The sequence below is a fragment of the Gymnodraco acuticeps genome, unplaced genomic scaffold (assembly GCF_902827175.1).
Source record: "Gymnodraco acuticeps unplaced genomic scaffold, fGymAcu1.1, whole genome shotgun sequence".
In the NCBI taxonomy this organism is placed as follows: domain Eukaryota; kingdom Metazoa; phylum Chordata; class Actinopteri; order Perciformes; family Bathydraconidae; genus Gymnodraco; species Gymnodraco acuticeps.
In genome coordinates, this window is record NW_022990014.1 from 645,905 (window position 1) to 670,416 (window position 24,512).

The 24,512-nt window shown below is 40.0% G+C and overlaps 1 protein-coding gene across 5 annotated transcripts in view; it reads right to left on the reverse strand.

Moving 5' to 3' along the window:
- The window catches only part of frmpd4 (FERM and PDZ domain containing 4), a 28,869-nt gene extending 11,549 nt beyond the window's left edge, over positions 1-17,320 (reverse strand). Inside the window, exons 1-4 of one of the 5 annotated variants that reach the window (XM_034213373.1) lie at positions 16,908-17,320; positions 9,595-9,711; positions 1,066-1,226; positions 695-797 (exon numbers count right to left, since the gene is read on the reverse strand). In XM_034213373.1, coding sequence (XP_034069264.1) covers positions 695-797; positions 1,066-1,226; positions 9,595-9,711; positions 16,908-16,948 — 422 coding nt within the window. In that variant the 5' untranslated portion in view covers positions 16,949-17,320. Of the gene's footprint in view, positions 1-676; positions 798-1,065; positions 1,227-9,175; positions 9,509-9,594; positions 9,712-16,907 lie in introns of those variants that run through there. The other 4 variants (XM_034213372.1, XM_034213376.1, XM_034213375.1 and 1 more) reach the window with 4 other exon arrangements.
- Between the last annotated feature and the right edge of the window lie 7,192 nt (positions 17,321-24,512).

A 24,512-nucleotide genomic window follows, 5' to 3' on the forward strand; every position in this document is an offset into this window, starting at 1 on the left:
AGCATGTCCTGCATTCACAGTTTTACTGCAGAGTCCATTCAAGGCCACAGGAGCAGTGAAGGAGTGGCCACTTGGGCACTTCTCCCTGGACTAATGTTCTGTTTACAGACCGCTGCACAGGTCGTACGAGGACCAATGCTCACAGCCAGCCTCTCAGCTGTGTCAGTGATATTAATTTAATGAGACGCATGAACAAGCATTGACACCAGCAAAAGGCCAAATCATGGTGAGAAGAGCAGGTGGTTCATGATGTGCCATATCTGTCCTTTGGTTTCATTACATTACAAAAGGTCTTATAGAAAGTTGGGCTACTTTTGAAAATCTGTGGCAATATGTCCATAAAAGGTAAACTGTTAAAAGTAGTTTGGTTGTTTCTAAAGTTTAAAAAAGTGAACAACAGTGCCCTGGAAGTTTTTAAGTTTCAATGTTTTTTCTTAAGGGATTTAATGTGACTTTTTAACCCCAAATATTGTATCTAAATACTAATGCAAACATGTATTTTACAAATTATTAATCATGTACACTTTGTATATATATTACCTTTTCATTGAGTCATTACTGTATATACTTAGATTTTTTGTTGTAATACAATGAAACCTAAAAACTTCCAAGTAGAGTGACTCATTTGTATTGGTAGTATACTGTATAATCATCAACAGGTGAAATGACATCTCACCTCAGTGTGTGGTCATACCTGACAAGGTCAATAACCCTCTCCCTGGGCGCTGAGCTGACCGGCTCATCGTTGATCATGATGATCTCGTCTCCTGGGACCAGCCTGCCTTCTGATGGACCCCCTGCCAACACACACCACACAACGGTTAAGTGGTACAAAGTGCACAGTCATGCCATTTTCTTTGTTTCCTGTCTCGTGGCTTAGGGCTCTAATGAATGCTTATTCATCGAGTGCTGTTCAAATCAATGAATCATCCGCGTGAACTACAGACTGAGTGGGTTTTCCTCTCTACTTTGTGGTTTCAGGATTTCATCTGCTTTGGGGATTGTGTTGATATTATCCATGGATAGGGTGAGTCATTGCTGTACTAGACTGTCGGGGCTCTTTACCTGGTGTGACTGAGCGGACCACCACAGGTTTCTCACTGCCTGCCACAAATCCAAAGCCCAGCACTGGGTCCCGTCTCATCTCCACCTTCCGGGGCGCTGGCGGCACAAACCGGTCCCCGTCCAGACGGACCTCATCCAGGGAGCAGCTCTGGGAGAGGTGGCTGCGGACAGAAGGCAAAGGATATTTCCTATTTTATGGGGTTTTATATTGGTGCATCGACTCAGTTGTCTTGTGTCTTATCTGTCAGAGAGAAACCATTATTTATATCCTTGTGTCTATTAACCTGATAAAATGTTATATTTTGCTGCATGTACCTGTAACACATAATCTGAGGGGAATTTCTTGCTGTTTGTTTTTAACTTGTGATGTGTCATTTTGTAAAGCACTTTGAGCTGCACTCTGTTGTATGAAAAGTGCTTTATAAATAAAGCTTCATTATTAGTCATCACTACGGGTTGTACACTTTGTAAAGCACTGCTTTTGTATGCAGTGTTGTGAAGCCAATGTTAGTATATGAAAGAAAACAGAAATTGTACTCTTTCATAAATGTGTATAATATAAGAATTCAAAAATGCCATTGCTAATATTTAAACAATCTTCTTGACACTATCCTTGTTGCTGCTGTAACACTGAAGACGTCCTCAATGCAGGAATGAAAATGGATGATCTTCATGTTTTCTGTATTTAAATGTATTTGGCCATTACACAAAAGTAAAGCGATTTGATTTTGGATCTTGATAATAATAAGTTAACATGTTTGGGATACACAAGGAACAACTGGATTTGAGTTTTAAGTATTTGGGGCCTTGTATCGGCACAAAGGTTGGCTATAGTAATTAGTTAATTAATCGATTGACAGAAAACGTAATTTAAAACTCCATTCTCTGGTAAAAGCTTTTTTGCTGCAAGGATTTGCATAGCTTTATAACATATTGTTTCTAAGTGATTTGGGACTGTTGTTTGGACAAACTAAGGACACACCGGTCTGACTTCAGCAGTTTCATTACCGATGCATGGTTTTTAATTAATCAAGTAAATGCCAGACTGTGGAAGTTAGTGTGATCCTTAGTGTGAAGGCAACATCAGGTTTAACCATCCCAGAGAATAATGGGAAAATGAATCACTTAAAACTAATGTAGTTAAAGGTCTAATTTAAAGATATGATTGCTGAACACTTAAGAGAATTCCCTACAGAGAAACAATCAAAAGTCAGAACAGAGAAAGATGTTAACAACGTAATCTAACTGCTTATTATTACATTACATTGCATGTAGCTGGCGCTTTTATCCAAAGCGACTTACAATAAGTACATTCGACCAGGAAGACACAACCTTGAAGAAAACAGAATCATATAAGTACATCAGGTTTCATAGAGCCAAACATTTCAAGTGCTACTCAACTGGCTATAGATAAGCCAGTCTTTTATTAGTATATAAGTGCTTTGTTAGCAGTTCTTTGTTAGTAATTCTATCGCTCGAAGCCGAGTCGAAAGAGATGAGTTTTCAGTCTGCGCCGGAAGATGTGCAGATCTGCTGTCCTGATTTCAATGGGGAGCTCATTCCACCATTTTGGAGCCAGGATAGCAAACCCACGTGTTTTTGCTGATGGAAACTTGGGTCCCCCTCGCAGTGCGGGTGCAGCGAGCCGTTTGGCTGATGCAGAGCGAAGTGCACGCGCTGGGGTGTACGGTTTAACCATGTCCTGGATGTAGGAAGGGCCAGATCCATTCGCAGCATTGTACGCAAGTACCATTGTTTTGAAGTGGATTCTAGCCATTACTGGAAGCCAGTGAAGTGAGCGGAGGAGCGGAGTGGTGTGGGAAAATGTTGGAAGGTTGAAGACCAGACGAGCCGCTGCATTCTGGATGAGCTGCAGAGGTCGGATGGCACATGCAGGTAGACCAGCCAGGAGAGAGTTGCAGTAGTCTAGGCGTGAGATGACAAGAGCCTGGACCAGAACCTGCGTGGCTTTCTGGGACAGCTGGGGACATATCCTCCTGATGTTGTAAAGAGTGTATCTGCAGCAGCGGGTTGTAGCAGCGATGTTTGCAGTGAAGGACAGTTTGTTATCTAGGATCACACCCAGATTCGTTGCAGTCTGAGTCGGGGAAACAACAAAGGTGCCGATGTTGATTGTTAGGTCAAGAGTGGGGCAATCTTGACAGGAAAAGCAGTTCAGTCTTGTCAAGGTTGAGCTTGAGGTGGTGAGCAGACATCCACTGAGAGATGTCAGCTAGACAAGCAGAGATGCGTGCGACGACCTGGGTCTCTGAGCGGGGAAAGGACAGAATTAATTGGGTATCATCAGCGTAGCAGTGGTATGAAAAACCATGCAGGCTAATGACTGATCCGAGCGAGTTTGTGTACAAGGAGAAGAGGAAGGGACCAAGAACAGAGCCCTGAGGGACCCCTGTAGTTAATTGACAAGGGTCGGACTCGGACCCTCTCCAAGTTACCCTGTCGGTACGGTCTTTGAGGTATGAGGTGAGGAGGGAAAGTGCAGTGCCTGAAACTCCAAGTTTTTGGAGAGTGTGAAGGAGGATCTGATGATTCACCGTGTCGAATGCAGCAGACAGGTCCAACAGGATGATGACAGAGGAGAGGGATGCTGCTTTGGCAGTGTGCAGTTCCTCAGAGATAGCAAGGAGGGCAGTTTCTGTTGAGTGACCTGCCTTGAAACCAGACTGGTGCGGATCCAGAAGGTTGTTCTGATGGAGATAACAGGAGAGTTGTTTAAAGACAGCACGTGCAAATGTTTTAGACAGGAACGGGAGGAGAGAGACAGGCCTGTAGTTTATAACATCAGACGGGTTGAGAGTGGGTTTCTTATTTGTACAGAAAAATATTTTTTACCTTGTCTCTCCATCCCCACATTTTTAAAGACAGAAAATATATTTTTTCGGGGAATAAGAAAGTGGTCCGATGCTGCAGGAATAGAACATGTGGGCGATGGTAATCAGCTCCAATGTTTGTGTTCTCACATTGCAGAGATCCACTCTGTGCTTTACCAAGGAGCAGTCAGAGTTCTCTGTAGCACGCTGTTATTTGTTAGGCCTTTCACTTTGTCACATTGATTAAGATGCAGGTATGATGTGGAGTGTCATGATGTTGAAACCTCATTATGACTGATATGATGGTGGAGGAGAATCCTGCCGATAAGAACTCGCAAACAAGACTGTCCTGAATGTATTTAACCATTTCCTTCACGTACCCTGGTCTATGCATTTTTATTTTCCCCTTGCTATCCGGTTATTCTCTTCTCGAGCTTTAAAGCAGAGACTGGTTGTAGCTTTCACATATTCTCAGAGTTCTTACAGTGTTTTTTCACTTTCTCTTGGCTGCAGAAGAAGAAGCAGCAGCAGCTCCGTATGGTGCCAACAATCTTGGTTAATTAAAGCCGTGGGCAGACAGTGTGTAATTCACAGTTATTCCTGACACATGTACTGCTCACCACTAAATACTAACAATTAATCTTCCGAAGCACAAAGCCACAGAAAGATCTGTCAACCGCAATCCTGATTCCACCAAAAAACATGTTCAGCAAGATGTTCAAAGCTAAGTGACTATCAACTGACATTTTAGAGGATGATTCAACAATTATCTCCCAGAGCTACATGTTAACATGGTGAATGTGTGATCTGTTATTTGAAGTATAATGCAGCTAAAGATAACACAAAAAGACAGGAAGAGGAAGGAATGCCGACAGAAGGTTTTCAACTTCTATTTGCTTGTCGTAATATCAGTCCTGAACTTGAAGTGAACCTGATGTGATGCTCTTTAACCTTTAAGACTTAGAGAGCTAAGACTTCAAATTAAATAGACTTTTAATGTTAAAAAAAACTCAACCCTTAAGTTACCCTTATCCACAAGAAAGATAATATGAACACGAAATAAGATAAATAGTACAAACAGTTTGTTAACATTGACTTTAAAGGTGGGGTAGGTAATTTTGGAGAAACCAGCTCAAGTGCGCTAGAATTTGAAAATACACAGCCGGAAAAAAGCCACTTCCTTAGAGCCCCTCCTCCAACACACACGAACGCGCACATGACCAATGAGGGCACGAGATAAGTTTGTGCACAGATGGAAGGCTGACAGGCAGGTAGGCCATCCAGTTACTTTAGCCGGGCCGGCTAAAATGATTGGTCGTGCTTTTTACAGTACTAGTCTTCCACAGATGACATTTTTTATGGATTTTTTGTCAAAGCACTTAAGATATTCATTGCTATCGGGATGTTAAGAGCATTCCATGGAATATAACAAAAAGTGTATCTCGAGCCGGTTTATCAAACTTACCCCGCCTTTAATAGCCAATTCTATGAAAATGCAGCATTTATTATTTGGAGTGGGGTTAACAGGTCAAACAGCACATAGCTACAGTGGAGAAAATACTTTAAATGTATGTTGAACTGTAAAATAATTATCTTAAATAAACAAATGGTCTCCTCTTTCTATTGAAGCTGAACAAGATCTGATAAACTGAGCTGCAATCATTTATAGGATATTAAACAACGTGATTTGCCATCTCCTCCAGCTGAAGACAACAATAGTTTGAGTGCTGCAATTTTTCTTAATTTCAGGAGCTTTTATTGCACAGCCTCCTTGAAGGTTTCTTAAATGTAAGACATATTGCATAAGTCCTTCTGCTTTCTTGTCACAAGGACTATATTTTCGTCCCTTGATCTACCCAAGGAAAAAGCAGAATGAAGAAAAAAGAGAACTACACTTAGGGTTGTTTATTACTTAAAAATAAAAATAAATATTCACGATAAAGCTATGCAGTAAATGTGTCCATGTGTTATAAAAGAATCCAGCAGGTATTGTGTAATATCCGACCCGCCGGCACATGGACCTTGTTTTTATGTTAATTAAACAAATGCCTCAAAAGTAATGCTCATTCGATTTAAACGATAATACATGCAAGATAATTCAATATAATAATTTAATTTGAATTTTTCAATATGAACTGCATCAGTATTATGCAGAGGCCACGTTACATGTATTTGCAATTAAGATATAATCCTGTTTGATTCAATTAAAATGACATAGCCTGAAGTTATCCATTGGTTGGTTTCTAACACATCCGCATTAAGGTGTAATTAAAAGATAAAAGAGCATCTCTTCTCTTTCATGCACACACATGTTGTTGGGTGGTTAAGGCTGTCTTTTTTCGTAGATATATTGGACTCTATACTGTTTATAAAACTATTTTTGGCAAACCTTTTTTAAGAACCACATTTTCTTTAAAAGAAATAAAGTAGTTAAGAATTAAAAAAAAAAAAAATGTTAAAGTATTAAATTAATCCAACAAAGAAATGTAGTAAATTGACATTGTTCATAATAATGAAGTTGTTACTCCTTTGCACTGTAAAAGCATTTAAAGAGCTTTTACCTAAAGGCAAAACACATTAACCTTGTAGTTATATTCTTTCAAATGTTTGAATCCCATCATCTATACACCAGTTTGACTGATTTAAATACATGTACATTACCCATTGTGCCTCAATCAAAATGAGGGTTGAAAATATATTGCAGAGCAACACCCCCAGATGTATTGACAATACAGAGTAGACACGATTAAGTATGTAAAAAGCGAGGCATAATGGAGAAACGAAAAGTTAAACTCCAAAGCCGTTTAAAAAACTATTATGCACATCCATTTGAAAATGAACGGACTAATTGTTGAAATTAACACCGAAGCCTGTGGTTTCACGGTGGTGTTGTGCAGCAGGACGGTCAGGCAGAGAGAGGCAGCGGCGGTGCAAAGCCTAAACACCGAGACTAAAAAGGTGGAGCTAATTGAAAATAATGAGCTGAGTGGGTTGGCCCTGAGGTCGTCGAAGGAGAAAAACCCTCATTCTGTTATCCTAAAATAAAGATAATGTGTCAAATAAGCTCCAAAAAGTTTGCAGCTTTTTAATTAATTTATTTTTTTCAATGCGTTTAACAATAGGTCCTGAAATATGTTATAACTGGCATGAAAGCAGCAGGGGATGTGTTGTATTTGTGAACAGAATAGCATAAGGAAATTACCATTTAGATGTTAAGACTCAATAACAATAAAGATAAATGATTACAAATACTTCATTATTTCAGGCCCTGATTAATTTTCCCATATCTCTATTTGATATTTCTCTCAAACCATGTCAGTCAAAGGGATCCCAAGGCTTTCAAGATAATATTGGTGTTGAGTGGGCACAAATTCATGACACACCCCCATCAGCATTTACACACCCTGCTGATAGCATTAACATGACAACACACAGCAGTGTGGCGTTCAAGTGCAAGGCCAGAATTACAAATGGATTATTATTTGGTGTAGTAAATACTTTTACAAATAGCTTTTCATTGCATCATTTGAATGCAACATCGATTTGAACTGTGTTTTCCAAGTGTGTCAGGTAAATATCTGATTAACATTAAATATTACATAAGCATTTCAGGAGAACACCCAAGCCACTATACATACAGAAGAGACAGAAAGTGTTCATCTTCTCTCTGTTTCCAATTCATTTCTTTAAAAAGTATAGCCCACAGTTGATTATAATGCCTATTAAAATAACACATTTATCTTCAGCCTTTTGCCAGTCATTACATGACAAGTCATAACAATAATTGCCTCACAGTGAACTCAACCCCTTTACATTTCTGAAGGTGCTCATTAGACAAATTACCTGGATTTAATAAGCCGTTTTTATGTCTGAAATTACAAAATCAAGAGATTGCGAACAAATCAAAACCATATGGACCAGTGCATTCAGGAAGAGTGCCGTCTCCTCCCCTGCACTGCCACCTGCTAAACATGGCTGCATTCCCATTGTGCAGACAGCCATGCATCTAATGGTTCCTAATCATACTCATTAGCTGCTAGCGTAGCTCCACAACACTCTACCCCGTGAGCTATACAGTTAACAAGATGAACTTAAAGGGCAAGAAATGCTGGCTGACGGCGTATAAAGACTGTTTTTACTCTTGTTTTCTTAAAGCATGTCGTGGACAAAGTGGAGTTAGCTCATTACCAAAAGCAATATCCAAACTCTTGTTCTGAAAGGCTGTTTAGACACGACTCATGACTTGTTGTTGCTGAGGCGGTTATATTTGTCCTGCCGGGAACACAACCTTTTTTTTCTTTCTCTTAAATTATGCAATCATAGCCAGTTTGTATTGGCATATTTTTTTTGCTGTGTCACTCCTCCTTTAGAGGGACTGGCTAATGTGACCTCCCAAGAGGAACTTGTCAATAAAATGTAGCTTATTCAAGTCAATTTCAGTACTGACGGAAACACTGTTCATTTTACTTTGGCGTCTTTGTGTAACTGTGAAAAGAAATTGCCATCCTGCCATCTCAAGCTGAGTCTAAACAAAGAACAATTCTCTGTAAACTCTGTCATGTTCCCAATTATATTTATTTACTCTTTTTAGCAATCCTCCCGACTATTGTCACAGCTGTCTCTAAATTCCATTACAGCTACTTTACATACCCTATGTCACAGTGTAAATATGAAACAGATACTGCTTTATTCATGTGCTCTTGTCACGCAGATCAGACATGTGTTCCACTGAGAAAAACAACAATTTATTACAAACACCCTGGAGCCTTGACAAACCCAGATGACTACAGACAGTCACAGAAAGGGACATTTGATAATTCATGAGTCTGCCTCAAATTTAGAAAGCTGGAGCTAGAACAGCCTCCATGATCTGCCTCTCTGCAGCCAGCACTTTCCCTGCTCCTTACTTCTTATATAACTCCTCTGACATCACGCTGCTCATGCTTTAACCCGAGTGTGACAAGTGCTCACCCAATTCACTACAGCATGCAAATACACAGATTTTATTCACATTACAGAGATTAATCTAGGACAAAAAAATGATGTGCATGTGGATGCATTAATATTATAATAATTGTTAAATGAGCAGAAGTAACAGTCTCGTGATAAAAGAAAAGGAGCAAATATTTAGCTAAAACAGTCAGAATCTAGTATATATGAATGCTTTTAGCAAATTTGAGGATATGTCCTTGCCTTAGTAATGAAACAAGCAAAAACTAATGAGTTACATTTTAAAATGTGCACACAAGCATGACAAAAACTGTGCAGTTTCATTTTACCTGCCTGTATAGATATCCAGAAGTGCCAATTAGGAAGGATCGATTACGGCAATGCCACTGTAACCCAGCATCCTCGGGGGAACACTCAAGACTCTCAGATCAAAACAAGTCCCTGCATAGGTGAGTGTCCTCCTCAGCGACAGTGCACACACACACACACACACACACACACTCTCAAAAGCCCTCTTCTGCATTTGGGAGACTGCATGAGGAGTGTTGTGGGTGTGTGAGAGAGAGTAAGAGTGGGCAGGGGCAGAGTGTGCGCAGAGGGAACAGAGAATCAGGAGTCTGAACGCACAGATGGAGACAGTGTGGAGGCAGTGACGTGGCCCGGAGAATAATCACAGGTTGGCAAAGCGTAAGAAACATCTGGGACAAAGAACGCCCCCACACTGTTTCTTTAAACACAGGGCACTTACTTGATGTAGCAGTCACGCCCCTCTCTATTGGTGCCCATGTCCCATCCATTGGGGGGTCCCTGGGAATGACTCCAGGTCCCTGAAGGGGGCGGCCAGCCTGAGGATTTGGTCCTGTGGCTGCAGAAGAAGAAAAAGATGAGAAACGAAGTAGAAATTCATATCATAATGTGCGTTTTCATTAAACGTGCATAACATGCAATGTTAAGCTCCAGGCTTATACGATAAAGTCAGTTTATATCCAAAATCATTTTAAAATAATAATTGTAATAGAGTTTGTTCAATTATAATCGGGGGCTGACATGAAGCGTTTCGAAGTGATAAGAGATGATTCCAGCGTGATAAACAATGTTCCATAGCCGCAGTTCACTCAGTGAATACAAATCTAATTAATTACGTAAGCTAGACACACAGGCGGAGTTGTCATGCCTCACTCTTGTGCTTTGAGAGGCATGAAATTGCTTATATTTCTAGATGTCAGCACATCATTTATAAAAGGAGCTCAGAGGAATGTCTTTGATTTGCTCAATGCCAAGACAATTTGATAAACTGTATCAAAGAAAAGAACCAGCCATTCACAAAACAATTATTGCCATCTATGAAATACTGCCTCGTTCTAAGATGGAGATGACATAAGATTTTCTGATTCTACCATCAGAATAGGCACAATTCCTTTTAGCCTTTCCCCTGTGCCACAAGTTGGCAGGTTACAGGTTTTCAGCAGAATTGGTTAGAATGTGTTTTTGTCCGCACCCCCTCCGTGCCTTCCCTTATCTCTGTCTTTGTGTCTGCACACTGGTGATGCTATGAAAGCAGTGGCAGTAAGTTATGTCACTTCAAAGGCATGTCTGCCGTGTAACAGGGCTCTTCGCATTCATTATTCAAAGCTCCTCTTTCTTCCCCTCTAAATGTTTCCCCAGTTACTGTACCGATGATAATAAAGTGTGTGCAGGGTGCTTGTATCTGCATGAGAGTGTGTGTTTGTGTGGGTGTGCCCGCTAACACACGTCTGTTTGTGTGGGCGCACGTGCCCACTTCATGAGGTATGAATTAAACATTGCCAACTCATCAACACAACATATAAGCTGGGAGAAAAAGGTACAACATATTCTAAAGCTGTTCAGAGCAAAAGTTAGCCACTTCAAAAATAATGCATTCTACGCCAAAGTATTTTGGGGTTATTCTAACAAAATCAACAAACACACCTAAGTGCAACTGAATGCATTAAATTATAACTAATTCATAAAAGGACGTGTGCTGAAAATGCTGTCTTTGAGTGCGTTAGATTTAAAGTCGGGCTCTGAATACAGGAAGCAATCTTTCTTTCTTGGGTGATAATAGCGTTTCCACATGGATATGGATTTATTTGACCCGCAGTAAATTAGCTGGGAGCAGGCCTCGATGGTGTATATTTAGAACACATTTCCTGCGGCACCAATTGTGTGTGGACAAACTAGATGCTGTGTGACACTTTTGGAGCCAAGTTCACCTCATTGATGAGTCCTACTTATCCATCTATTTCAGCCTCCGGGAAAAAGCTAACAGCCACGTTAACACAAGCAGTGTTCAATGTCGCAAATGTACACATTTAGGTCAAAAGATGTAATGTATAAAAGGTCAAAGAATTGCAGCATAAGAATAGTAGCCTATTCTTTGACGATGGTATTTCTGAAGGATTACACCTTTGGCAATGACATTTTCCAAAGGCCTACCTACGTAATAAAGCATAATGTACTTACAGTTTTAGACGCTGTGCCTTTAAAATATGTTTCTGAACTTAAAAATTGTACACCATAATCCATGTTCTGTCCCTCAGCCACAAGTTGTCTGTATTAACGACACAGTCATAGACGCTGTGATCTTTGATTTATTTCGTCTACAGGCGGGAGGTGCATTATTCCATTGAGTCGCAGCACTCCAGCTTACAGAGAGGCTGAAAAGGTTCACCAACTGGTGGACAGTGAAACTGATCTTCCTCGGCTATAGCATAAATAAATGATGGCTGCACGGTCACATCGGACTAAGTAATTGAGCGCCAAGTGGGCAAGCCATGCTGCACAATTCATGAATAGTTACCCAAGAGTCAAAGGGAGGACAATGGCAACAAGAGGTTGCAAACAAATGTATATTATTTTAAGACGAATTGCACAAAAACTGCAAAAATACATAGTGACTCATTCTTGTTGTAATTGTGCAAAGTTACCTCCCAGGAGCAACCAAAGCATAATCTTTAACCATCATTAACAAAAAGAGGAAAATGAAAAATGACTCATAGTTCATAAAAATCAATAGAGTTGCAAACACATGAAGGTCTAAGCCTTTGTTACCACAGCAACTAGCATCACGGTTGTACCATATAATTGTATTCAAATGCTTCATTTTGATCATATCTTAATATCTTTGTTCAGATGAATGTGGCAAGAATATGTCATTCATGAGCCACTATCATTTTCAACATATGAGTTTAATTGTACTGCCTCTGGGATGGGAAAGATCAGTTTTCAGTCCTTCATAAAAACTGCATAAACAATGTGATCCTTGCTTTATCACAGTAGTTCACTTTCCCTTTCTTTATTCTAAATACAAGCCAGTCACCTTACCGAGGAGTGTTATGGTGCGTTATGAAGGTTGAAATCCTGTTAATGTAGGGAGTTACTGCATTATAGACAAGCCGCAGCTAAGAAGAGCACATTCCAACAGAGACACTCAAGTTAGTTAAATAATTGACATGGATAATCTCCATGAGGCTTGGCTATAGCAAACCACACTCTGTTGCCACATGCCGGCCATTAAACATATTGGATATAAAGATTTGTTCATTTTCAAACAGGAATTCAGAGGTATTTTCTCGGAGTAGAGTTTGTGTCAAAGTCCCCATTTGCAACTTGTTAACTGACATGAACGTGCTCATCGCCAAAGGGCAAATCTCTGCATTTACTTATTGGCTCTTAGAGCTTTCCCAGCATGCACTTGGGGGGAGTCAGGGAATTATTCCGGAAGAGTTTAGAGGGCCACATTAATATCAATATTACTTAGCTACATCACCATTACTTAAACAGCACGTACTTCTCTTACAGTGAAGCCGGTAGAGTGTGTGATTTTTAAAGATCCTGTCTAATAGGATCTTATGTATTATTAACAAACTATTTCATTATGTCAGGCAACATTCAGAACAGTTGCATCTTGATAAATCCACACACAGGTAAACACTGAATGCAAACACACCATCTGTAATGCATTACCAGTAGTTTTAAAGGACTTAATCTAATAGATATAATTGGACTTCTTTGGATCAGGCATCCATGACAATTGTTATTATCACTGATCACACATACCCAACTTTTTAAAATCGAAAATAACTAAATACTGAATGCAAACACACCATCACAAATGTATTCCCAATAGACTTAAACTAATAGATATAATTGGATTTCTTTGGATCAGGAATTTATATTACAATTGTAATGCCTGTCTACATTTAACACTGCACACATACCCAGCTTTTTTTAATCAAAAAAATAAATAAATCCATATTTGTTGGTCTCGTTTTGTGACAGTGAGGGAAGAAACACATTAAGGAGTCTGTGACGCTGCTTCTCGGTGCTAAACAGAGACATTTATGCAGAGACAGACTGCTAATGTGATTTTGTTTGGATATGAAATCTGTGAAGAGACAGCAGATGAGATGACCATCTCCTGGGAGGAGCAGAGAAGTGGTTCAGACAGAGAGGAACCACTCTGATTATAGGCCTTATTCCACTTCTCCTTTTCAAACTACCTCCATACTGCCGAGGAGACAAACGCACTGCTTTTGTTTCAGGAACATCGGCCCTCTGCTTCATTCTAATCTTGTGGTGAATACGGCAAAAGAACATGCCATTTTTCTAAATTGGCGGTTAGAGTATTCAAAAATATTGCCGACAAGAGCACCACAACATTGCTTAATGTCATCGTACTATTCTTGCCCATCATTCTGTGATTTTTACCTCATTGTTTTTGTCTACTTATTGTTTTTATTTGACATCAGAGAATCAAACAGTGTTTTTTTATATATTCCTCATTTACACGAAACCACTTTCCCAACTAAATCAGATCACATGAGGGAATTTCTAACACTTGAGAATATGAGTCTATATCCCCCCCATTAAACCCACTGAATATTGTATTTCTGTGTTTGTCTTTGGAAGCCCTGATATTGTTGCCATGGGCAACTGCACTATCCTGAGCAGCTCTGTGGTGCCTCCATATAGAAAAGGTTTTTGGTTAGTTAATCTCCTCTGGGTGGGAATAAAACAGCATCTGGGAAACAGGCCACACGCTATGATCCTCCTGCTCTGTTACAGTGAGTAAGACCTCACAGCCCCCCTGCATACCTGTTCAACAGCAAACACTATTATCTTACTAAACAGCTATACTTGAAACCTGGATACATAACAGAGCCTGCTGCAGCACCTATACTTGCAGATTTCAATGTGCATGGTTGCACACGCACGACACATTTTCTCATTTGAATGAAGCATAGACATCTATCTTTTCATTATTATTTCATTTATACCCTGCATTTTCCCAAAGCCTCCTTTGCTTCGCAGTGCGTTATGTAAAACATCAAGCAAACATAGTGGTGCATTTAGCCCGTGGGCACTGAACTAGACGTGGATTCACCTTATTGTGCGACTCACTGCTTTTATGCTAAAAGCTTTAAAGGAGAGAACTAAATAAATGGTTGCCTGGGACCTCGTGCACCAGCCAGCTGGCTCCCATCTCTGACCCAAAGCCATTTCTGATACCCTTCCCTGAGAGCTTCTGACGAGAACAGCTAACAATGACAGATCTGTTGCTCGTTGTGTACTCTGATGAACAATTAGGCTAATCAATTTGTGTCCAGACCAGTGATTTCCTGTGCAAAAAGTTTGCAGTCAAAACATGTCGAACATAATAGATTTTTTAAGAAAATCCCAGCCATGAGTGAAGTCATGCAAAACAAGTAAATGATCTTTTACTGATCTTCCATATAATTCATCTTGATGGCATGAAGAAAAAAAATCCACTCACACATTTCATGCAAACATGTATCTTTTACAAGACTTTGCACTATTGCACAATAACAAATATTCTATCCATGCAATGCGGAAATGCAAACAATTCCTTACACACAAATGTCAGCACCAATATTGAGTTAGGAAGTCACTGTGATAATTAAAGCTTTGTCCATAGATGTGCAATGTTAAGGCTCATAATCTTCACAGTAATGTTGCCAAAAAATCCTTTCTAACAAGCACAGGATATATATATTAAAAGTTTAACAACACTTAAAGGTAGGGTATGTACGTTTGAGAAACCGGCTCGAGATACACTTTTTGTTATATTCCATGGAATGCTCTAACATCCCGATAGCAATGAATATCTTAAATGCTTTGGCAAAAATCCATAAAAAATGTAATCTGTGGAACCCGTGGTACTGTAAAAAGCACGACCAATCATTTTAGCCGGCCCGACTAAAGTAACTGGATGGCCTACCTGCCTGTCAGCCTTCCATCTGTGCACAAATGTATCTCGTGCCCTCATTGGTCATGTGCGCGTTCGTGTGTGTTGGAGGAGGGGCTCTATAAGGAAGTGGCACATTTTCTCCAGTCGTGTATTTTCAAATTCTAGCGATCTCGAGCCGGTTTCTCAAACTTACATACCCTACCTAAAATCAAGCCAATGTTCAACATGGAAAGATCAAATGATGGAGTTTTTCAAAACTTTAGTTATACGCTGCCAACTTTCTTTTTAAAAAATGGGGGTGAAATCTAGTAATCACTCCTCCAACAAAAGAACGTCAACCATGTGAAAGTGTTAGATTGAAACACGAAAAACAATGAAGGAAAATGTAAGAAAGAGCATCCCTTTGTTTCTGAGGCAGTCACGTCTGGGGGCGTTGTAAGGCAGCAGTAGGAGAGAATGAAGAAAATGTTCCCTTACTGGTACATCTCTAAGTACATACAGTGGGTTTCTCTGTAGCCTTAGCAAAGTAGAGTCATGCTGATCTAAATGCTTTCTGGCAGCTGAGAGAGAGAAAACAAACACAAAACGCCAGTGTAGCAGTGGTAACTCATAATCAGGGATAGCATTGTGTGGTTTATTAACAGTGACAGGGTGCAGTGACCATGCTGGTCCACTGGGAGTAGCATCAGAAATGCTTCCGCCGAGGGATACTAACTGGAAAACAACGGCCCTTTTAATCTGAAGCCTGCTTTCCTCTAGGAATGGTCAAGAAAGGAAATGTTCATTCTACGCAGAAAAAAACATCTCAAGCATTACTATCCTTCCTCGCTGCAGTGGGTTGCTGTTATTGTTTGTCTTTCTTTTTTTTAAACTAATGAGAAAAATACCAGTGCAGTCTGTTGATGACTCATACGCGAAATGCACTGAGCGAGCATTCTTGTGACACAAACAGTATCTGATTGAATAATTCCCATTTATGATCAGCTGTTCCCCCACCAGTGGTCTGTGGTGTTTCTGATGGAGCCAAATCCCAGAGGAGGATTAGTGTCCACTGGGGCACATCAACTCAATCTATCAGACCCATGGGTGCATGAGGTGAGGTGTCACCCTGACAACGAATACATTCCTCCAGACTTTTAGTCCAACATTCACATGCCACATATTTACCATCACATTCATGTTAAAAACAATTTCCCCATTGAAGAGTTACAATAAGACTCTAAATGTGGTGGGTTTGTTTCCTCCTATGTATTGTTTTCATTGTGCAACAGCAAGCCTTTAACCTGTCAGTCATCTCTTAGTGTTCATCCTCCTGCTCTGGGCAATGGAATGTGAACTTGACCAATTATATTAAATGACCACACATATGTACAGTATGAGTCTAAAGACCAGGAACAGTAAATTGTAAACCAAAAAAAGGTTGAAAATTACTTATGACATGAATTGGTAATCATTATCTTTGGCCTGAAGTTATTTCAATTTGAAACATCCACACATCATCCTCGTAGTGTTTCAGAACATGTATGGTTTGATGACACCACATGAAGCAACAAACCATGACTATTCTCCGCAGTCCAAGACATTTACGAACTTATATCCACACAGTTTACATAAAATAACTGCATCATCCTCTGCATCCACCCCACTCCTGTCTACTTCACTACATCATACATGACTGCACAACTTGCTCTCTTGAGCAATCAATAACTCAGCATATTGAATCCCCTCGTTCCACATGTGATTCTTATGTCGTATATATAAATCAAGCCCATGCGAAGACACGAAACACCACCTGCTAGAGAACGAACAGAAGCATCCGTCGAACTCACCCTGACAGCTTTGGCATCTTCACAAAGCTGAACACATCCATGTGCGCTGCAGACTGCAGTCAAAGCTACACATTAACCATGTACTTCACTCCATTGTCCCACACTGTCTTTGGAAGCGAGGAATAAATAATTCAGGAAAAAAAAGTGGAGCTTCCACAATTCAGGTGGAGAGATTAGTCCTGTTGTCTGGGCTTCTGCATGGCTGAGTGATTGCTGTGTCCTCGCCTCAGCAGCGCAAATCCACAGCTCATGCAAAAGGATCTGGCAGAGCAGCTTCCCCCGGTTACATCCTTCAAAGCATGCCTCTGTTAGCTGCGTTAAGCCACCTTCATTTAATTTCCATCGCGGTGGAATGATGTGCGGGAGTCACACAGTAACAACAGCTTTGGAGAGAGGCAGAGAGAGTCAGGAGCAGAGAGAAGGAGGGAGGGACAGGGGGGGCGATGGTCGTGGGAGATGAGAGTGGAAGAGAGAGAAAATGAGGAATGTGAGAGGATGGTGAGTGTGTTTATGGAAGCAAGGGCCATGAGGATTACTACTAAAGGATACAGACAGCTTTCAAGAATTCCCCAAAGGCGAGCCTCATCAATCCTCAGACATGCGGTGTGTTTCCAGCAAGCAGGAAAAGGTTAAATGATGAGAGATGACATGCGGGAGACACACGGCATGATGTGCTCGTACAGAGAGTGCAACAAGCAACAGATGAGCAGCTCGGGAGACAGGAAGTCCTAATGTGTCCCCCCTCTCCAGCTGGGGTCTCTGCCTCACAGCTGCACATTAGGATGCCCCTACTGTACACTGCATTTGTTTTGACCTTTCAAAAACAGTTCAGCTGCAATGCTTTCTCTCAATGAGGCTATTCATGAGAGGCCTCCAAACATTTTAGCATTCCACCCAAAACAAACAAGCACCGAGCTGTTTCACTGGTGTCAACAGAACATCAGGATTGTGCGATCGCCGTATGCAGAACGGAAATGTATCATAGATAATAATATTTGGGTGATTAATTAATGACGGGCGAAGACAAGGGCTGTTGTGATTCGCCTGCTAATAGAGGCTTCGAGCATCTCATTTCCTCTGTGATATTTTTTAATAGAATCTCCATCCATTTTCATATACGTTTTCTCATCCAGTTCAAGATGAAGGGCAATTTCAATGTGTTTGAGAGTTCCTATTAGCATGCCAAGATTACAAATGCCGGTAAACTGATGAATGAGCAGAGTCCTGAACATTTAAACCACATATTATTCGGCTAAGTGTTACTCCCGATTTCAGCCCCATCTCCAGATGAAGAATCACCACGTGTCTGCCATCCACAAAGAGGAAGGATCTACCTTCATAAATCAAACAGCACAGATGAGGCACCACTGTCAAAATCCACCAAGACCCAATTAGCCTTGTCTCTGATCCAAGGAGGTTCCACACTTCTTCACGTAGCTGAGACAGTTTTGATAAAAGGAATCTTCTACAATGGGAATTCAGACAATTTACTCTGTTATCCTGATCTGTGATGCGCCTACAGGAAACAGACAAAGCTGTTAGAATACAGATGTTTACTACTATCAATAAATAATGCTCAACATGTCAATACACTGAGGAAACACACACATTGCTCTTGTTCATTCATAAAACAGTATAGTCAAAATAATACAACTTAAAAAGGGATACAATGAGATATTTCCCTAACTATTTATATTCAAAGTGAATCTCTGCTGTGGCCTCAACATAACAATACATAAACAATCCAATCAATAAAAGTGGCAGGTAGTAATGGATAAATAAATAGAAATACATAGTATATAAATTTCAAGCTACGATTTGTTACAGCTTCCACAGCCGAGTAGCAAACATGCTATATTAAAATGCCACAACTTATAAGCCTCTGCAGGGTGAGTCAATGTGCCTTTGCTGAGAGTGATACATGCAATAAAGAATGTTGTCATTTCCACTCAGGCTCACATTTGTTTGCTTCCATAGAAAATATACAACTAGATGGAAAACGGTGAATCTCACAATTGTCTCTGACAGATTTGAATGTTTTACTTAAAGTCTGTGAACCTGAGAGAATGTATCAATTTTTTTTAAAGAGAGAAAATGGAGTGAATCATCACGTTATCTCATTCTCAAACCAAACAGTTTAGCTGATGATACATCTCTGGGAGGGGTCAGGCAGTTTTTTTTTGGTGGAGTAAACCCAAGAGATCAAAAATGCACGAATGAGCGAGGAGCAAATGTCTGAGGATTTGCTTAAAACACAACCTTGGTGTCCTATGGGGGGTGGAGAGACGCAGCGTATTTCAGTCTGTTATTTTTGTCCATTTGGGCTTGTGGCACAGAGGCCAACATTAGTGGCAGAGAATATTAGGGTCAGACAGAATGGTGATCTGAGGAGACTATGGCTGAAGCTTTGACCGATAAAACCCAGCTGCCCTGCTCATCCCTAACTCTCCCCTCTCTCTGAGTCTTTTAAAACAGCTGATTTCAGTCATTCTGGCACACTTGGCCCCTTACAACCCAGCAGGGCTCACATTCTGCAAGTCCTGCCTTTGGATCTCATTGCTTGTTGCCTTTTAAAACTCAAATAAGCAGTGTTTGAATTGCTTAGCATGCAGACATGCTTAGCAGACATCTATACTTTGAATCATAAAAACAGTCGATTTTTCAGGGATTTTTCATGTTTAGTGTTGCAGATTGAGCAGCATTTAATACTACACTCTGCAGTATGGTAATGTGATTTAGCTATTACCGCCCTCTGATCCCAACTTAGCATTAGTGGGCATTGGACCTCAACCAGATGTGTGTCAGTGTCCACAGCATGCCAACTGCCCTCAGAGTGCAACCACACTTAATTTTGTCATCAGCAGCATTTTGTCTTATTTGGAGAATTTGTAAACATGCATTCGCCTCATATATGAACCACCCCAGTATCTTTCTCGATCTGTTAGTGCAGGACCATTGTGCCTGTGCGCGGCTAATTTTTTGGGTGAATTAAACACCTTTTAGTAGGGAATTTGAAGATCTGATTCCCATGAATATTCAGTGGTGTGATTAATTGGGATAAGAAGTGAACTGTTACCAGCCGTTATGCTACGCTTTGAAAAGACCATGGATTTGGTTTGCCAGTTTCACTAAACCTGCTGATAAAGTTCAAAGGAATACATTTTTTTTTAGTGTTGAGTGGTAACAAGTTACTGACAAAATGCTGGACACCTACAGTACATGTGCTGTGTTTCTGGTGAACATGCACGTTATCAAACATGCGGGTCAATGGCAGGTCACATTTGGTAAATTCCTCTATCTATTTGACTCCTACATCAGCTTATCCTTCTCAGGGTAGCTACAGAAAGATGCTTCTCCCAGCATGCATTGGGCAGGAGGCCAGACCACTATGGACATTAGCCAGTCTATCAAAGCTGTTCTCATTTTGTTTATTCAAATTCCCTTTATCATTATTCCTGTGACCTTTAAAGAGACATTTCTTAACTTGCAGATCTTAACTTTTTAGTAACCAAGGTAATTAAGGTTAAGACCGGATTTATGAAAAAAGCCATTACAGATGAATTATTCCTTTGTTTATGTTCCTATCATAACTTAAGATAGGAAAAGTGTAGGATAATTGCTGTGCTGTCCTAACTATTACTTATCTTATCTGTACAGCTGCTTTTGTATTGCTTTTACCCAAACTAAATGTAAAGAGGCGGAGCTTATTGAGTGAAAGGGTTATGGCCGACCCCAACGAAGCAACGATGTGTTAATTAGTTGATACAGGCTACATCTTCCCAAAAATAACATCTTTGGATTCCTCTACAGATCTTACCAACGCATCTACAATTCAGTATGTTTTAAAGAGGATAACAAAGTAGTGTTTGTAGCTAAATAACTTGCATAAAAGTTGAAGTAAAATAAGATTTGTAAAAGTTTCTCAGGATTGCTTCTGTAATATATTCGGGAAAATCCTATCTTAGACTCTATGTATCCAACCCTAATATCTTGCTATATGTCTTACTAATCTGACCAAATGTAAACTTGAGATATATGTCTTTATCAGCAAACCATTTTTGACTTCTTAAAGCAAAAGAAACACAGGTGTTAAAATGGTTATTAATTGCCTTTTACATTTAAGTAAGTTGAGCCAGTGTGTGACATCCTAGATGAAGATTCTTAAAGTTACACATCTAAATTGAAGGTAGCCATCAAAGGTAATGTATTTTGCTTTTCCAACTTTAACATGTCACAAATGTGGCTCTGAAAATAACTTAACCATACAGTAGTTAGACTACCGTCACTCAAGAATGGAGGTATACAAAAAAAAGTTATTGTGAAAGTTCTTAAACACTGATTATTTAAAGAAGGCTGCGAATCTCACAGAAAAACTTTGCAAATTCCACAAAACATACAATACATGATTAGTCAGATGCAGTGGTAAAGAATAACTTAACGGTTGTCAGTCTGCATTCCTCGTCAAACACAAAATCTATTCATAAGCATTATTTGATTAAGTCAATGCTCATTCAAATGACCAATGTTAGGCTGAAGTGAAAAACTTGGTCTTGTTACCCTCTATTATCGTCATAACAAACACAACTTTTAGTGTGATAACTATCATCAACTATCATCAGCGAAATAACAGTTGTGACTAATCAGCTCTGACTGAATTATAAAGTTAGTACAGAACAATCCACAGCTACTACTCACTGAATGACAGTGAAGACACCGAGTTCATTGTCGTCTGAGTCCATTGCTGCTGACAGGTCTTTAATGCAGTGCTTGGTTCTGTTTTTCCTGTCCAGGCCTTTCAATTCTCTTTCACTGATGTGTGTTCCCGACTTTTCTCCTGACTCTAAACTTTCTCCCCGCTTAATTTGAACTTCCCATAGGCAACTGAGCTCGTCTGACTAAGCCGTTCAGTTATGATTACATACAGTGCCCCTGTCCAAGTGAGTGGCCGGTGCCCTGGGGGAGGAGACCGAGCTTGTCGCCTCTGCCTCAGTAATGAAATAACATCACATTCCGGGCCAGTGCATCAGAAAACACAGAGGGATCAATGCTGAACAGCTGGACTGCAATGGGGTGCTGTACTGGTTAAAGCTGCCTCAATGCGCGAGCCTCCCATGGAAAATATATTCGGTTTGGATGAAATTCACCTGTGACGTTGTTTCATTTCGTGGCAGGAGAGACAAAACACATTTTGCAACAGCTGAGAAAAACATCAGTTTTATTTTGATGGTATTATTTACAACATTTCCAAAACAACCAAATAGTATCTGAAATATTAATCGGATCCCTGCTCGATGCATTTGGAAATGCCATGTGTTTTATCATCCTTGAGAGCTTAAATATTAAGCTTCAACCATAATCCCAACTCTATCACTATCTGTCTGCCAACTGTCCCCCAACAGAAGCAAACCTTAATCCTATATAAACCACAGAATTTAACCTAAATGGGTTAGGGTTATACATTTATTTCCTAATGTAGTTTGCAAACATCATATAATGCAATGCGTTTTTGACATAATACATACCGTAAATTGAATATGTTTTATCAAGTAATTCTTTTGTTTTTTTATTTCCATAAAGCCATGGCATTTTAACATTATGATGTTCATGCTGGATTATACCATGCAGAATCTCTGATGCGTGAATGACATACACAGTCTTCCATTAGTTATGAACAGAGGCACGTGTCTTTGCTTCTGCAAGCAAAAAGAACTGCTTGCATAACGCATCCCATGCCATGTACACACAGCAGACAACTGAAAGTTCAGCTTCCTATATAACAACAAAGACAGTGTTTTCCTCACAGTAATTTCCTTACAGTAATTTGTAAACGTAAATTGCATAGTTCCTCTTTATGCAAATACCGTAGATGAGCATGGTCATATAGTCACAATGGAGCGCTGTGTGAGGTTAAAGCAGACAAACGCAGACCTTTCTGCGAGATAAATACTGCACATGGAGCCATCCAATCATGTGGTCTAACATTCGCCCCTGGGCCACAGCGCTGCATCAGTGGCCTGCTTTCCGTGACACACAGGTCGCACCACTTGGAGTGGGCACAGGGGATGCTCACAGTGCAATAGCCCTACACAGTGCATGGATAAGAAACACATTTAGCATGTTGTCTTGGGGTCAAAGCAGCGATGATTAAAGATAGTGATGATAGGCAGTGTGTGTTTTGAGACTCATCTGATTGACTGTGTGCACTGTGCATGGGTGGATGGCTCATTTGTTTCACTAAGAACAATGTTTTGCTGCTTCTTAACAATTTGCTCTGACAGCTTATACGATCGCAACATGCAGTGCTGAATTTTGTGATAAATTAGTAAAACACACTTAAGGGCACATGTAACAAAAACCTCCCAAAGCTCTCGAATAAATAATGAATACAAATGTTAAATAAATGCTGAGCAAACAACCAAAAGGAAACGATGCAGTTACTTCCGCATGCTAAAGATACGAGATCATTTTCAGTCCATCAAAGCAAATATGTGCCTCACATAACAACAGGAAGGACGCCACTTTTTCATTACTTTATGGAGCAAAACAAACAGTAGATGCAGGCATTTGCATAAAATGATGAGAGTTGCTCCATGCAGAACAGGAAAAGTCATATCAATATAATAAGAGCTACAACTTGGCCCTCCCTTAAGGTAACAGTTTTATTCATTCATTCCACTAATGTGATTTACAATATTTGGAGACAATCATGGTAATTATCTTTTTTGCCAATGCGTCATTAATCTGAATTAATTAGGCAAGTTGGAAAGCCGTTAAAAGGAGTTGGACACAGCCACTGCTCTCATTGAAGGTGTTCTTGCTGTTTAAATACACAATTAACATAAAAGTGCACTATTTAATGAAACTTTTTTTAGCATATCGTTTATCATTATAATTTCTTGGTCTGCCTGTAAGAAAATAGAACACTAACAGGCATGAAAACAAGTCTCCTGATAAGCTGTTAAATATAGTCATACCATAGACAGGAAGTACACAGAAGTCAATGGCAGTCAATGAGATTGCAGGATATCACATTCCTCAAATCAGATAGCTTCTCTCGTGTCAACACTGCAGTAGCTCCGCCCTGCTGGCCTGGGAGGATAGATTTCACAGCATCCAGCAATTATCTGTAATGTGGGACAAAAATCAATGTGCCCATGGAAAGCTGCTAAGGTCACCAAGCAGACGTTGTCACTTGAATCAGAAACACTGTGTTGCTGCAGGCTGGGCTCCAAACCTATCAGCCAGCATCAGTGAGAACAAGCTTCATTTGTAATGCCACGGATTAGGATAATTATTAGCCTAACGATATGGAAGATAATTGTTATTTGCATGTTATCACGGTTGACTGACATATTATTGCAGATGTCCGTCATCTATTAACACTGATGCAAACTATCATAGCTATCACTTCACAGAATGATTTTGTGTATTTTTGGACTGTGTGAAAAATAGTCTAAAAGAAACTTAGATTATTTATTTTAACAGTTTTTTGTAGACATAGTTAGAGTTACCTTTTTCATACCTCAGTCCTAAACAAACTACTCTCTTTTCAAATGTCACACAACCTCTTTCAACTTTCACTTAAATTGATTTTACACTCAAACT